Source organism: Chiroxiphia lanceolata, chromosome 6 (assembly GCF_009829145.1).
Source record: "Chiroxiphia lanceolata isolate bChiLan1 chromosome 6, bChiLan1.pri, whole genome shotgun sequence".
Lineage (NCBI taxonomy): Eukaryota > Metazoa > Chordata > Aves > Passeriformes > Pipridae > Chiroxiphia > Chiroxiphia lanceolata.
Genome location: NC_045642.1, coordinates 29337158 through 29353565, shown reverse-complemented (window position 1 = coordinate 29353565; position 16408 = coordinate 29337158). Strand labels below are relative to the sequence as shown.

Sequence of the window (16408 nt, the reverse complement as noted above, 5' to 3'; positions counted from 1 at the left end):
GTGGAGCTTCTGCTCTGTTTTCTGTGAGTCTTCCAGTTCACAGTTGAACTACAGTTTTGCATGAGAAATCAGAGTTTAGAAATAAAACTGAAAAATGTGTAAAGTTACTGTATTGCTTGTGTGTATGTTAGCTATCTCTATTCATGTGTTCAGCAGGACAACTTCTGTAACTGGATCCAGTTAAGCAGATCAGGCAAGTAGAAAGGACTCTCTTCTATATGAGGTTCTTTATTGGAACCAAAAGATTGTATCCCATTACTTGATTTTTTTAGATATTAACTAGCAGTGTCATAATGTACCTGCATTTTTGTTCAAACATGACTTTGAAAACGTTATTTGACTGTCACAGCTTCTGTGTGTAAAGGTTGAGTTTTACAGAATTACCTTGGATATCTCGTTATCTCAGAGGTGAGATTGTTGCCATTCAACACTTAAGGATGTAGACAGTGTTAGGAATGATGTATGAGGCTACAGTGGAGTTTTACAGTTTTGGAATTTAATGATAAAATGACACTTGGAATTAATCTTGCATCTACTAGTTGTTAATCACTCCCTAGTAAAGCAAAATTTTTGTATATTTTGTGGGGACTCCATCTTGTCTGTTTTGTCCCCTTTCTGGTATTTATGGATAATATATAGGCTTACATTAAATCTCTTTTACTTGATTTGGAATGAGTGATTTAATTTTGTTGACATGCGCTGTTCATAAATTTGCTAAGTATTCATCTCAAACAGGAATTGAATAGGAATTCTTGATACTAGATAAAAATGAAGCTCCATCTACTGACTTAGGTTTATAAGCCACTTTTTTCATGCTGCTTTTTAGATGTACCTGGGTTTACTGTTATGCATACAGCCGAGAAGGTTTTAAGAGCTCTGTGAATTGTGATGGAAGAACTCAAGTTGTTGCCAAATGTAGCGATGATATGTAATTCCAGGATGTATCAAAGTTGGCTACTAATTAACCTTTGGTGTTATAGTTAAGGCCATGCAATGCAAACATGACTTTCTGTGTATACACTGAAATAGTATGCCACATATGCTGGAAGGGTTGTGTTCTAAAGCTGTATAGCATCTTTTCCTTAAGGTGAATAAATCTAAATCCAAAGTCAGAATGAACTTTCCTAAAGATTAATGTAGACTATGAACATTTGTCTGCTACATAAGCATAATACTAGCTATTGATACCCAAATCCCAGGATATAGGGACTGTATTGGGCAGGGGATCAGATGAGGTATAGCTTTAGTTCTTTGACCTGAAGTCGATTAACGTATTAGATTCAAGAGGTCTGTGTGCCTAATTTTTAAAAGCAGAATAATTCAAGTGGGAAATACAGTGAAGTAGAATAACTGAGACTCCTAGTTTTATCGTTGGCATTAGTATAAAAATTTGACTATCAAGCTGGTCTGTAAAAATGTTTGGTTCAGAATTCAAACCAGGTACTTTTGTTATCCTGCTTGTTCCCTCCTTGACAGTGTTTTGCTTTTCAGATTGTTGTAGTGACTTTTCTGACATAATAGTAAATATTTCTCCAGGCTAGTCTCAAACTTGGTTTTCTTCTTTGGTTTTTTTTCTCCACATACATTCAATTACAACACTGAAGTCTTGGGCTTTGCTTTCCTTCCTAAATTGTGTGTTGTTCTCTTATGCCCTAATTTTTAGCAAAAGTTTGTATCTTGGAGATGTCCCTCTGTTCTTCATTGTTTCTTCCTTGCTGCCCACATCTCTGTTCTTTAGAAATATTCATTAGTGATATTTTTCATTAGACATTCATAGTAAGTTATAATACTCTAATCCAATACTTTAAAGTTTCATCTGCAAAGTATAAGAAATCCCTCCAATTGAAGGTTTTATTGTGGTGCATAATAATAATGTGATTAACAGCTGCATGGTGAAGATATTGACTGCACAGATTCCTTTCTACTTGAGTATCTTACAAGTGTGTTTTTTAAAATAGTGTTAGGGGACGTGAAAATAAACTATGAATGCCTCAGCCATGAGGAGTGTGGTTGTGTTAACCCATAAATGCATGTGAAGAATGTCTTTTCTCAGGTTTCGAACACAAATGAGATGTAGATGCTCAGTATGGAACAACAAAATTTCAGCTGTTTGGTTTGGCAAAATATGTTCTGTTTTAGAAGACAGATTTCATTGCTTATGTGAGTGCATGAGCCATAAACTATTCATTTCAGCTCTTGCTGAGAATATGTAGGCTTAGTAATTAAAGTGATTGAAAATAGTTAGATCACAATTTCCCATTTGATAGGGAGAAAAATGGCATGTCCAAGCATTGCTTCGTTCCCTGCACACCTCTAACCTGACTAGTGTTCAAAACCATTTAGGTATCAAGTGATGGGGGAAGGGGTGTTTTTTGGGGTTCTTTTTGCTTGTTTTTCTTTTTCTTCTTTCCTGAGAAGCATGAGGGACATGGTTTCCATTGTGGTGTTTTGGGTTTGGGGTTTTTTTGTTTGGTTTGGTTGGGGGTTTTTTGTGTGTTTTTTTGTTTGTTTGGTTGGTTGATTGGTTGGTTTGGTTTGGGGTTTTTTTTGTTAGTGGTGTTGTTGCTTGCTTTCCAGTTAGACTGATGTTTGCAATTTTTCCTTGGAGAACTTTATGGTTTTCCACACTGATACTTCACTGCTGTATTACCTCCATACCGTTCCTCCAGGAATCTTCTTGTGAAGAATATATCTGTATTTCAGAATTTATGTAAGGCACAGGGTTTAGCATTTTTGTGTAACAAAATGAAATGGACTCGTTGATGCAATAAAATTTGGAAATTCTCCTTTTTCGTATTACGCTTCTTCAGCTTCCATCTTCTAAGTTTTGGTTAGAAGCATTGATAAATAGGTGCAGGGAGATGTTGCAAATGCTTTGGCTTGTTTGTATAAATGTTCCCCTTTGAAAGAAAATATTTGTACTTTGTTTCTTAAAGCTGGTGGCATTATACAACAGTTATATAGCTGTAGTGTAAAACTATGAGTTTTCAGTTCTGTTTAAAATTTTGAGGCACTACAGACATTTAAGTCAAAAACTTTGTCATCAGCCACTTGGAATGATACTAAAACAACACCCTCATAAATTTTTAAATACCTGCTAATTTGGCTTTTTTTCCAGTCAGAAGTATTAATTTTAGTGCAATTTGCATGCAAATGCATATTCATTAACAAATACAAAAGTCAAATTACATCCTCTTTGAAATTAGATATATTATAGTTGGGAATAAGTGTGTGAGGGGTTAAGTTTGCTACAAAGTTGTTATTAGGTCTCCACCTCTTATTTTATTGATCTGTAGTATGTAGGTTTGTATTTCAAACTCATGCACTTTGAACTTCAAAACTGATCTGCAAACTTGATTTTTCTGTTCTTGAGAGCAGATAGTGTTGGAGACTCACATTCATATGACAACATGCAGAGGAAATGTATACTTAAGTTTTGACATGAATTAAGTGCAGTGTTTCAGCACAGAAGTGTAGAAGAACACAAAAATAGAGCACATTTTAACAAACACACTGTAAGCTGAAAAGCTTGTCTTCCTCTACTGATATAATTTAAGTAAGCAGGAACTTTATAACCTATGTTATCTTTTCCTGTTACATGTAGATTTTGTCCATGAGTGTAGATGTTGGATGTTATGTTTCTGGAGACTAGAGTAAGTTGTTGAAAGTAGCAGTATTGGACAAGTGTGTATATCGGATTGTAAATATTAAAGGAAGCTTATTTATTTTAAAGCAGAGTAATTTCCTTCGTGATTAAGCTGCTCTCAGATAACGGTAGAGGGTAATTTAGGAACTTTATCGTACTTTCTACTAGTGAACTCACAAGCAGTTGCACTGTTCCTTCTTATTAAAGGCAAGTAGAAACACAAATAATACGAATTAACATAGGTAACTTTCCGCACTGGTATATATTATTTTAATTGTGTTTGTTCTTTAAAATGATATTAAAAGAACCCACAACACCAAAAAGCTTTCCACAAAACCAATCAAACAAAGCCCACCCAACAAACAAAACAAAACCACAACCAAATCCCATTTTTGCTTGGTTTGGCTTTCCACATTTCAAACTAATTGTCTCTGCTCAGCTAGCTTTTTTTTTTTTCCCCTTCACTTTCTTAGTCATGGTTTCCACATGTAGCTTCTTGATACTGCATAATGTTAGCAGACTTGGAGGTGGTTGGTCTGAAAAGCCCTGCAGTCTTTTCAAAAGAGCTTTCAGACTTGCTTAGTGATCCTGGATGTCACCACCTACATTCAGGAAGAACGCATAAAGGAGATGTGCATTGAACAAAAGTTTAAGGATAAATCAAAAATCTCTTGGTACATTAGGTAGAAAGCTACATCAAAATCTACTTTGACTTTTAAAGGTTAAAGTAAAATAATAAAACGTTAGAAAATGCCTGTGAAGCATTGAATTTAATCCCCAAGTACGTATGGGGTTTTTTTTTTCTGAACATGTTTATATTTATATTTTTCCTGCAGGACACTGCCTCTGTCAGTCCTTGAGGTGGACTTGGTTTAGTGATAAACTGGAGCTGTGTAGGAAGGACTTCTTGTGTTTCTATAGTCTGGGCTTCAGTTATTGAGGAAGGTTATGTTTGCTGGATAAAGGACATGGAAAGAAAACCAGATGTTGTCGGTGTTAAGTATGCTGCCTTGAAGAATTACACTTGAGTGCTGCTTTTGCTAAGTAGTTGCAAATGGTAATTCCAATGTAATGCTGATGTTTACCGTCTTAATGGTAATTTAGATATTTACATTTCAGTTAAGACTAGTCACTGTTCTTTATTTCGTGGTGATTAACTATGGCCTGATTATCAGAATTGCTTTTGCATCTGAAGTCAGTGAAAGCTGTGTTGTGAATATGAATTTTTGTATGCTGATGTGTATACGAGGAAAAAATGAGTTTCACAAATAGGCACCCACAATTAGTGGGCAATTTTGACCTAGTGTGTCAGGATTCATAATGTCTTCTTTAGTGTGTTTTACTTGCTTTGTACTTCAAGTGTGAGAGCTGTAAAGAAATCCTTGAAGAAATTAGGCAGTGTATTAAAATGAAGCTGTATATTAAACCACAAGAGAAATTTATTGAATTCTTGCCAAAATACACTTAAAAAGAAGTATAATCTGTTTGTGCCTAGAATTGTAAAACAGTTGTGGAGGAATGATGAGAAAATGAACAAATCCCCCAGTTTTCCTAAAAATACAAGAAAGGACTTCATTAAGGATACCCTTAACTTCTGGTGTTTTGGTAATGAAATGCTTGTAAACTTGTATATTGATGTTAAAGTATATCTCTTCATGGAGCTTCTCCGCTTTTAAAGCAAGCTGCAGATTGAAGCTTCATTTATAGTATTCTCTTAGTAACCTGTGGTTCATGGATGGACTTAGACTCTTGTTCCCTGCAGTCTTTATTGCCTCAGCTATGGCAGTAATACGCAGCAGAAGCAGGTTGCTATAGGTTGCTACTCCCTGTAGACCAGCATTAGAATATTTGCTGGTAAATTTTGAAAGCTTAATGACAACCATGTTGTAATCTGAACTGTGCTGAAGTGAAAATGGGCTATTGTGCCTGTGATCTTTCTGCCATCAGAAAAAGCCTCACTCTGTGTTGGTTTTTTGTGTTTTTGTTTTTTGTGGGGTTTTTTTGGTTTGACACAATTCTTGGTTTTCTCACTCTAGTAGCTAGTAACTTGGCTACCAAGCTGTGACTTCCCTGTCAGTATTGTGATTCTTCTCTTGCATTGACTTCATGGCAGTTTTTTTTTCTCCTCCTTCACTTGCCTGGCAAACCCTATTTTCTCTGTGGCCTGTTCATTTATACTCTCTAGTACTCTGCATTCAAATTGGCCAGGAGCTTCCTTGACTCAGGAGGAAGACTCTTGGATTGTAGACCCACCATGAAGCAGTCCAAGTTTGAAATTGTTCAGACTGTGAAGCTTAAGGAGCACAGGTGGATTTTAGGGGATAATATGTGGATAAATATTTGAATCCCTTGACTGTTTTTTACAATGTTGCTTTATAAGTGAACCAAACCTTTTGTTTGGGTAGTTGAAATAGCAAAACCATCAATCCTTACAAAGAAGTTATTCTTTCACTTATTCTCAACTCCCCCGCTTCTGTAAATTATATTGTAACTAGTGTAGAATGAGCAAAATGTATCCCTTGCTGCTTACCAGGAAAAAAAAGTGACTCTCTTTTTGTCTCCTGAAAGAGTCATGATGAGGTTAACCTCCACCCTACCTGTTTGGCAGAAGTTATAAAATTGAGAAGATGATGACAACTTTGCTAGGTTGTCTTTTAGACTTCTCCTTAATTATTTGTTAAATGAGATAAAGGGTGAGATCAGTCTTGTCTCTTCCTGCCCTGTGTAAATGGAAGAGACTTGGGGTATCCAACTTGTTTTACAACCTGGCTATTTGGATCTGGGGTTAAAAAAAAAAGTTATCTGTATATGCAAGAACAACCCCCAAGCACCCAGATTTTTGCTAATAACTGTGTGTCGTGATCCTGTCTTAAGGCAGGTTATTTGAACAGTCAGGGCATAAGCTAGATTTGTTGTTGCAAGTCACGTTCATTAACTTGGGGAGGGTCAGCGGGAAGAAAGCAGTCTTAAGTTACTGTGTACGTAACTAGGATGGGTTGTGATTTGACCTAAAGTCTGTCTTGATGCAGCAGCACAAGCCAGCGAGGAGGCTGTCACATTTCGTCGTGAGCGCAGCACATTTAGGCGTCAGGCAGTACGACGCCGGCACAATGCAGGGAGTAACCCTACCCCTCCTACATTGCTCATCGGATCACCCCTCAGGTAGGGTATCTAAATGTTCCACCATATTTAGCATGCATGCAGCAGACCACTTCCCCACACCCACCAGTGTTGCCAGAAAAGCACTTTTTACTTCCTTCCCCACCATAACTTCCTTGAGCTGTCACTGCATGTCACTGTGGGCTTGTTGAATTGTGCATGTATATGTGGCACTATTTAAAAAACGGTCAGGATAGCCAGTCTCTAACATGTTATAGGTGTTTTCAGATTGATAGAAAAGTTAACTAATGCTAACAAACTTAGACTCAGTGTTTTTTTTATCAAAAATTTTACAAAGTTTTATTTTCAATCAAGGAGAAAAAACGAAGAAAATAGTATTCGCCACTCCCCATTTTGTTTTCCTTTCCTTTAAGAGAGTAACTATTAGGGCCTGGTACTATGGTTTTCACATCTGTAAATAGTGAGAGAGAAGCATAATAGCAAAATGACAGAACCTTATAAAGAGCCGAGTCATACGAACAGAGGCTCCAAATCTTAAATACAGGTAAACCCTTTTGAATAATACCCTGCAGCTTTTTACAGCAAAAGAGAAATAATGAAGTGAATAGAATGCACAGTATTGCTTAGTATTAGATCTAATTATGTGGCAGTTTACATGTCTTGGCAATGTTTAAAGCTGTACTGTATACATGTATCCCAGGAGTCCCTAACCTTCACTGGCCCATTGCTTTCAGTGCTGAGCCTAGTGATTTGTTACATACAGCAGCTCTGTTTGAGCTGTCAGCCTGAACAGTAACAACAGCAACCACGATAAGTTTTTAAACTTGCTTTTTAAATCTTTCAATCTCTTGGTTGCCTGTAGTATTGGAGAATCTGGTGAGCAGAAGAAGGAACCCTCCCCCCATACATATCAAAATAATTCTTCCTTCAGTTATATGATAAATAGGTAGGAATACTTGTATATGTTGTATATTCTTAATGATCTTTCTTTGTATGCTAAACTGTCTTTTAATAGTAGAAGCAGAGTGCTTTTGTGTTTTGGGAATATTTGTGTAATTTTTTGAGCTAGAAAAAGCTATAAAAACTGAGCAAATAAAAAGAAAATGCTTTACAATAGAGGGTGCCAGAGAAATTGTGCCATCTTTGTTGCACCACCGAAATAATCAAAGACTAACCTTTAAATTTTCCTCAGGCAGGGAGATGTTAAGAATGGTACCTAAAAATCTTACAGGAGGATTGACTTCTGCCATATCAAGGACTGAAACCAGTTAGACGTGTTTGGTAGCTAGTGCAGTATGTAGCAGTAATCACATAATTGCAGGGTTTTTTGTTAAGCTTTTGGTCTTGCTGAATGTAGCTTGTTCAGCTTTAGAGTGGGTGATTTACTTTGTAGTGAAGGATGATAAAACTTTGCATTCTCTCAGATCACTTTTGCTTTACCTAGTTGCCTTCACTTGCATCTGATTTTTTCTCCTTTTTTTTATAAGAGAGGGCAATATAGTTTTGTGTATTGCCTCATAAGAGGCTGTGCAGACTAATCAAAGCTCCTTAACTGTGTATTAGTTGGAAATCAGTGTTTTCTTTCTCTTAAGTAAGTATAAAGCAGGGAAAAAAAGGGGACTGTTTTAGACTGGTGTTTTCCCATACTAGTTCAGTCATTAAGGTTTCCATGGCTTAAGCTCAACTTCAATGAGAGATCATGAGAAAACTGAAGTTGGTGGAAGTAACTTTTCAATCAGACAAGATGTTCAAGGGCAGAAAAAACATATTGAATATTCTAGCCTTGTATTTCCTCTAAGCATCTTCCAGTTACCTAAACTTGTTCCATTCTAAAGAAAAAAAAAAGAAAACAACTCTCTGTACTCTCTCTAACATAATGACACGCAATATCAAAAATACTTGTATTATAAATATATTCAGAATTAATACTTAGTGAGGTTACTTTGCTCAAAGCATTGTTTGTAATGGTTAATGACTGTTCCTTGGAGTGGAGTTACATTGCCTTAGTCCAACCAAACACCCAAGTGCTTTCAGATTTGTTGACAAAATTCCATTTGAGCTATCAACTGTAGAATGTATCTGATAAAATGTATTACTGTTCTGATTTCTAGATGAGTAGTCTGTAATAAAACTTTATATGAGTAGCTTAATTTTAGTGTAAATTCTCTGTGTCGCTGGAAGAAGGAAACCCTTAAGAAAGATTTAAAAAAAATAAATCCTACATAAGTGAAGAAATAGAGATATTTTTAGCCATTTACCGCCAAGATGTTTTCAAAATATCACTGCAACTGTACTGACATATATGCTCTTGGTGAGCTGCCTCAGTTTAGTTCCTGATATTGCTAATCCATATGACTTCAGATATTAAACTTCTAAGAGTATTAGATTTACTAATCTTTAGTTGCCCTGATGTTACTTCTTTCTTATTCTTGCCAAAAAAACTTTAATCTCCAGTCTTCTAACTCTTTCTTAAAATTGGATGATGTGGAGATGTTCCCTAGAACCTGTTGAGCTAAATGTGATTTTTTTTTTTTTTTTTTTTAAATTTCCAATCCATTATTGCAATTTCTTTTCACTTCCTCTATGGAATGTTTAGTAAAAGACTCAATGGTGTTATATATGTATGTCTTTGGCAAGGACAGACAAATTAAACCTGGTCTAGTAAGTTCTGCTGGTTTCATGCTAAATTAGACAAAAGAGTACTTTGCCTGGTAAATTAAAAACCAAAATTAACCTAAAGCCCACCATAAAACCACCATCCACCCCTGCTTTTGTCCTACCTAAATGCCAACAGTGTTTTGGGCACTTTAAAAATAAGTATGCATTGACTTCCCATGCAGTCAATGGTGTATGCATGTGTGTAAATGACTGTCTGAAGCAGAATTTTATTCTTATTAATTAGGTGGAGAATAAACACATTTATTGCGTATCTGTACAATCAGCTGACATTGATATTTTGGTGGGATTTTTTAATTGTAACAGATATGAATAACTACTCAAAGAGCAGCTGTGTATATACCTTTTGATATGTACCTGCTATTCAAGGGAAAGCCGTATTGTTTAGCATTGTTTTGGTGTTACTGATAATACCTAAGGGAGACAATGAAGGCTGACACATCTAAGAGCTTCCTTAGGGCTTTTGTTGCTGCATAACTCACTGAAAGTCTTGTGTACAGCAGCAAAACACTGAATTTAAATTTCAGATTAAAATATGTTAGAATATGATAAATTAATGAGTTCTTTTCCTCATGAGCCGTGTGCATGTCTGCTTTATTTTGCATGAGCTTTTCTTAACACCTCTTCTTATATCTATATTTTGTTTTCCAGTGATGCTCTAACAAAAGAACTGAAAAGTAGATGTTCTAGAAAATATTGTTAAAAGCAAGTACATCAGATATAGCCCCTCAACTCTTAGTAAGATCTTGTTTTTTTTTTTAGTTGCCTCATTTGCCAACTGTAGTATCACACTGTAAACAGTGAAGTGTTAAAAGCAACAGGTGGTACAGATTGTTTTTCAAAAGAGAGTGTTTAAGATATTTTACACAATCTTTAAAATACAAAGTCTTCTTTCATGTCTAAAATAATTTCACAGCTAATGACTGTGATGTGTAATTTCTTTAAGTTCACAAAATGAACGGTAAAGAAAACACTGCTCTTGCAAAGATAGGATATCAACTGTAGACATCATGTACTCTGACACTTTGCCATGTCTAGTATTAAATGTTTAATATTAAAAAAACTGTTAAAAGACCTGACTTTGTTAAATAGCTTTATAAAATAGTTTTGCAATGAGAAGGCTGTGAAGAGGAGAATTAACATTTTCAAGCATTGTCTGCTTATGGCTATAAAGGTACATATTTCTCTGAAGCCCAAGTTAGCTTTTAAAACGTGTGGTTTGGTGAGTAATAAAGCTTTTCCTGTACTCTCAAAATAACTTCAAAATAGACTTAAAATTTTTGGTAATTGATAACTTGTTATAGGTAGTCTTAATATGTTCAAAAAAATTCTGGATCCAAATATATAACTCGAATTATCTACAAGGTCCGTGGTAGTGCGTGGCTGCTGACAGTGCTTAAAGGCATTTTCTAGTTAGAGTGCAGATTAATAACAAGAAAGGTGATGTCACTGTGACTTATAAAGACTCCAAACAGCTAGTTAAACAGCTGACCAAGTGATACCTCAGTAAGCAAAAAGGACCCCAGCTATTGTGAGTAGACTGGAATAGTCACTACTATGTGTAGGTGATACCTCAGGTGAGACCTAATTGTAGACTAATTGAGACCTAATTGTAGACTAACCACCAGTAATAAATTAAGACTTATAAGAATATACTTGTAAGTGACTTGGGGAGATGTTAGAAACAATGCTTCTTCTAAGAAGTTGATAGGAACAGTATCTTTAGATTATAACTAGTGTCCAAATATTCAGAACATATGGGTTACTTTAACCCTAATAATTGGCTGCTTAATGCTATACTCTTTCAAGGTTTTCCTCTTTAAACTGAAAAATCTTGTTTTGCTTCACTTCTAGCTATTTTTCACTTCTTCCTGGTAATGTGTCCCCAATGCGTGTTTTCTCGTAGCCTTCAAGATGGTCAGCAAGGCCAGCAGTCCTCCTCCCAGGTCAGAGTGCAGTCCCGCCCCCCTTCCCAGGCAGCTGTGCCCGGCGCTAGCGCCTCCTTGCTGGTGAGAAATGGGAGTGTCCACTTAGAAGCATCACATGCCACTGCATCTGCTGTAGGCGGTAGCAGTTTGCACGATGAACTTGGTATGCAGGCCTTATGTAACCTTGGTGACATGGAAGTTTTAATGCGGCAGATTTGTTGGTAATAATGTGGTGGAAATCAGTTAACCTGAGCTTTGTTTCTGAATCTTGTAGGTGTGTTTCTAGGAAGGTCATATCAGTCATCAATTACTTGCCTTTGTCAGTCGCCTTTCCAGGCACTTTCTCTAAGAAATGCATGATGGGAAACCTCTAAGGATGCATAGATACAAGTAATGATGTTGTGAGAGCTTTCTTGACTTGAACAATGTAAACTGAATAATAAATAACTTTTTTCTTGCAGTGTTGCAGGCAGTTGAGCAGAGATTGAGACTTTGGGGATCTTTTGGTTCCTGAAAAAACTGCTTGTTATGGTCCCTAGGAATTCTTGATCTTGTTTTTTTTAGATGAGTGTTGCGTAGCTGCTGTTCAGAAAAGAAATGCTCATGTAAATAAGTGCTTTGCTTTTCATACACACCTTAATTTAGGAGCTTCATATTGGAAGGAAATCTGGAGTCTTTCTTATATCAAATGTCATAATTTTACAGAGCTTTATAGTGCCTCTTAGTTCTTCATGGTCCATTTTATGGGATATTAACCATTAACTTCTTAATTAACTTCTATACAGCTAATAAAATTGCTAGGGAGAAGGAAGTTGGGATGGTCCTAATAAGTGACTTATCTCTTGCCACACAGTAATGCAGGGGCAGATGTGGAAAAATTCTTGGCAGGGATCTCTGCATCTATCTGTACATGGCCTTAATTACTTATGACTTTAGCATTAATATGTAACTCTTCTTGGAATTATTAAAATGGGCATCTATAACTGACAATTATTAGTGACAGAATTTTGAGTAATAACCTGTAATAACCTAAAAGTACAAGTTTGTTCAGACGAAACACTTGTTTCAGACCTTACTGCAACCCAGTACTAAAAGATAAGTGAATTGCCATCTTACCCCAATAGTGGGGAAACTTGAAGAGTTTCCAGTGCATGGCAGCTCTTTAAATGTGAGTTTGACTAAGTCTTCATTCTTCTGCATCATTTAGCTTCAATATAAGGAAAAACTGAATACAAACAAAACTGAAAACAACCCTGTCCTTCTGAGATGTTTTATAAAAAGTAACTACAGATGTACTAGATACATACAATCTAGTTTCCTCGTTTTAGATTCTCTTGCTTTACTAGTGACTAGATTAAAAAAATTGAGACTTCTCAGTGCTTGTGTGTGTCTCTGAAGTAGGAAAGCTTATCACATGAAACTACAGATTTCTTTGTTTCATTAGGACTCTTATTTCTTGTTTGAAAAAATATTGGAATATAACTCTGAAATTCAGGGATACTGGTTGTATCTGTCCAAGGTTAACATTGAAATATATTCTTGAAGCCATCATTATTTGAAGGATTTAGTTCATCTTACCCAAAATAATAGTCAAGTTTTATAGAATTTGAGAAATAATACACAATCTAGGTAAGTCTAAGTTATTTAAGAACTTATATTCCTATGCTATAGCAGAAATCAAAGTGGACCATTTAAGAAATTCAACGTGGTATTCACGCTCTCTAAAAAGGTGTATTCATCGCATTTGGTGTGTATTGAAGGCTTCAGAAATTTATATGGCTCAGTTCTTCTGAAACTTTGCCTGTACTGTGCTTACACTTACATGGGACATCACAATTGTCTTTGGGATACACAAAACTTCCATGATGTGCTAGGTGAAAATCTGATGCATAATAGGTATTTTTTTTTCCCTGTTCTGAAACACTGAGCATCTGTTTAGAAACCTTTGAGGGAAAGCAGGTATTCTAGGCAGGATCTGTTTTATATTATTTAAGGAAAATCAAATTTTCTAGTTTGCGTAGCAGGCTTTGTGGGACAGGTACTTTCTTTTGTTAAGAGTAAAATAATTGGCAGAATGGTGTAAGCTTTTGTGTGTATGATTCCTTTATCAGACCTGACAAGAAAGGAAAATATTTTAACTGGTACATGGTTTGTTTGTATTTTGGGTTTGTTTTTAATCATCATTCAGGGATGAGGTAACACTACTTCTGTTTCCCTTATGAGTAAGGTTTTACTCTATTATCTTAAACTACCTTAGAGTGAAAGATGACCCCGTTACTTTACATTAGGTTGTTTATGGTTTGGGGGTGGGGAAAGGTTGTAGTTTGTTTTTTTCCTTGAACAGCATCAGAATAAAAATTAAAACAATGCAGGAGATATGACTACCTCCTTGTCACTGTGGAAATCACTGTGACTGCCCAGGGCAGAAAAAATACCGAAAATAGAGACTGGGGAAATACATGGAAACAAAACCTGGTTTATAGCAACTGGAAATATGGGTGACAAATGTAGCAGATGGGGTTATATATCTCTGTACAGTGCATATATGAGTCCTTTTTCTTAATTCACATTCTCTTGGAAAGGCAAGCAGGGCATGTGTTAATTTACTTTAAAAGCCCTCACATTTAGGGCTCCTGTTTTTCTTTACTAATGGAGTATCTGCTTCTTCATTTTTTCCACTTATGTGTTGATGTCAAGCTGCAGCTCTTAACAAGACACACAATTTTTGTTTTTGTTTACTTTAAAGTTTCTTGTCTGTTAACTTGAATTCTGGTGGCTTATTTTACAAAGGATGAACCTTGCAGTATTATACCCATCCTACACCCGATCTGGTGACTGCACAGTTGTCTTTAACTAGGCATTTCCCTGAGAGTAAGGAAAGATGCTTTGAGTCATTATCTTCAGTCTTCCAGATTCAAAGTAGGAAGATTTTTATCAATTATGTTGTTGTTTCTTGAGGGTTGAGAGGTTAGGATGGAAAAGGAGTTTGATGTGGAGCAGTAAACATGAAGTAAATCATAGAAGGAATGCAGGAAAGAAAGGAAAGTTGGCAAACCAAATGCCATGATTATAGGCAGGATTAGTATAGTACGAATCCAGAAAGCAACAAAACGCGCGCCGTGACTTAGGTGAATGACAGTTTTCAGAGCACAGTGTGACAGTACTAATGCTTTTTTTCTTCTCTGTAATATCTGATTCTTGAGACATGTGGGTGATGAGTGGGATTTTTCAGTCCTTGCAGTGAAGGCTGATTAAATTCAAATTAGAATTTGTGAAGTAGGTAGGAATCAAAGTACTGAGTTTAGAACAGATGCCCAGTTTCTGAAACTGGGGTAAAATAAAATAACAAAAATAACAACCCCTTGTCCTTGCCTAGATGACTTTTTTTTTTTCTTCGGGAATATTGCTTTTGCACTTAAAGAGGACTGGTCACCTGGAGCTTTACAAGACAGTTATGCTTCTATGCTGCACTTCTGGTTGTATCATTTATATGCAAGTGATAATCTTTCATATTTATTGAAGTATTCTAATTTATGAAGGCAGTTGGATGGTCTTGAATATCAAAACTTTTCTCTAAAGAAAAATGTATACACAGATTACTTACTTGATTAAAAAACCATTTAGAAGCAGTTCCTCAGTACCTTTTTATTATGAAATAGATGTAATTTATTTGGGATGGATGTGGAAGCATTTTCAAAGGTACAGATAGAAAAGAAATATTAATTTCTCATTTTTCTTATGGAAAATATCCCAGTTGTAGTGTGTGGAATTCAGCATGATAGGTAAGTTATTCTTTTGAGAAACTTCATATAGGAGCTAAAAACGAACTGCTTTGAAGTGTTCTAATTGAAAACATGTAAGTCTTCATATCATGAATAAAGGGTAAAATCTTCATTTTTGGAAATAAAGCTCCTAGCACTCTACAAAGTATTCAGATGCTGATGGCTTTGGTTTTGCTGACTAGGATTTAAAAAATACTGACTGAAGCAGTAGATGAATATATCTTGATCTAACATGTCAATAAGTGTTTGTAACATTCTGAACTAGTCTGAGAGATTTGAAACAAAGTAATATTTATTAGTTGTAAAACCGGGAAATAAACTGAAAATAACTTAGCTGAGGAAACCATCAGAGCACCAGTTTAGTTGGATCCTGAGCAACTTTTTATCTTCCAGGTTTCATCTGTGTAAGCTCATCAGCCTGTTGCTTTCACTGATGCCCTTAACTGTGGGAACACCAGTTCGTACCATGTGAACTGTTACGTGGTTGTCTCTGTATGTGGTGATGAGAGATTTTTGTCTTTTGGAACAAGGAAACCTTTTTCAAAGGAAGTACATTCATCTTTTCGTGTCAGAACGAAGATGCATTTTGGATCTGTGTGCTTGAGTATCAGTGACTTGGTTTTGTTTTTTTGTAACCTGGTCCAAATAGAATAGTTTTGGGTGACTTGGATTTGCAAAGAACTTACAGCTCTCCCCTGTGTGTGTGTGTGTGTGTGCGCGCGCGCAGAAGTTACAAACATTTCTGTGAGTGGGCAAACGTGCTGTTGAATGTATTTCTTGATCGGTAAAACAAACATGGAGTCTCCTGTTTGTTCACAACCTGATGAAACTGCAGGTTTTAGATAAAGAAAATATTTTCTTAAGCTTATTCAGTGTGATGCTATTAAAAATATTTCAGAGAATGCTGCGGGAAATGTAGGAACGGGAGGGAGAGAAAGCCACTAGGGTAATAAAAATGATAGGTATATGCATATGTATTGAATCTTGTGGGTGCTGAAATTCTTCATTAGAGTTTGAGTGTACTGTGAGGAAACTATTCCTGTCTCATAAAGCTTAAAAAGTATTCATTGTAGGACTTTGGAGCTTAGACATATTATCTCCAGTCCCAGTTTATAGTTTGTGTCCTCAACAGCGATGAACAGTCCTGTCAAGTTTTCTGCCTCACATGAGTTGAGGCTTTTCTGAAAAGCCCTTTTATTTAAAAGAAAAACAAACAAAAAACCCCCAACAAAACAAAAACCAAAAGAAAAAAACAG

At 35.9% G+C, this 16408-nt stretch overlaps 1 protein-coding gene across 8 annotated transcripts in view; it reads left to right on the top strand.

Annotated features, from left to right (window-relative positions):
• Nucleotides 1-16408, top strand: part of PCNX1 (pecanex 1) — an 88768-nt gene that overhangs the window by 25761 nt on the left and 46599 nt on the right. For 3 of the 8 annotated variants that reach the window (XM_032689942.1, XM_032689936.1, XM_032689941.1), the window contains exons 7-8: nt 6676-6808; nt 11349-11533. The exons of 2 other annotated variants lie outside the window; for them this stretch is intronic. In XM_032689942.1, coding sequence (XP_032545833.1) covers nt 6676-6808; nt 11349-11533 — 318 coding nt within the window. The remainder of the gene's footprint in view (nt 1-6675; nt 6809-11348; nt 11534-16408) is intronic. 3 more of the 8 variants (XM_032689938.1, XM_032689937.1, XM_032689935.1) reach the window with 2 other exon arrangements.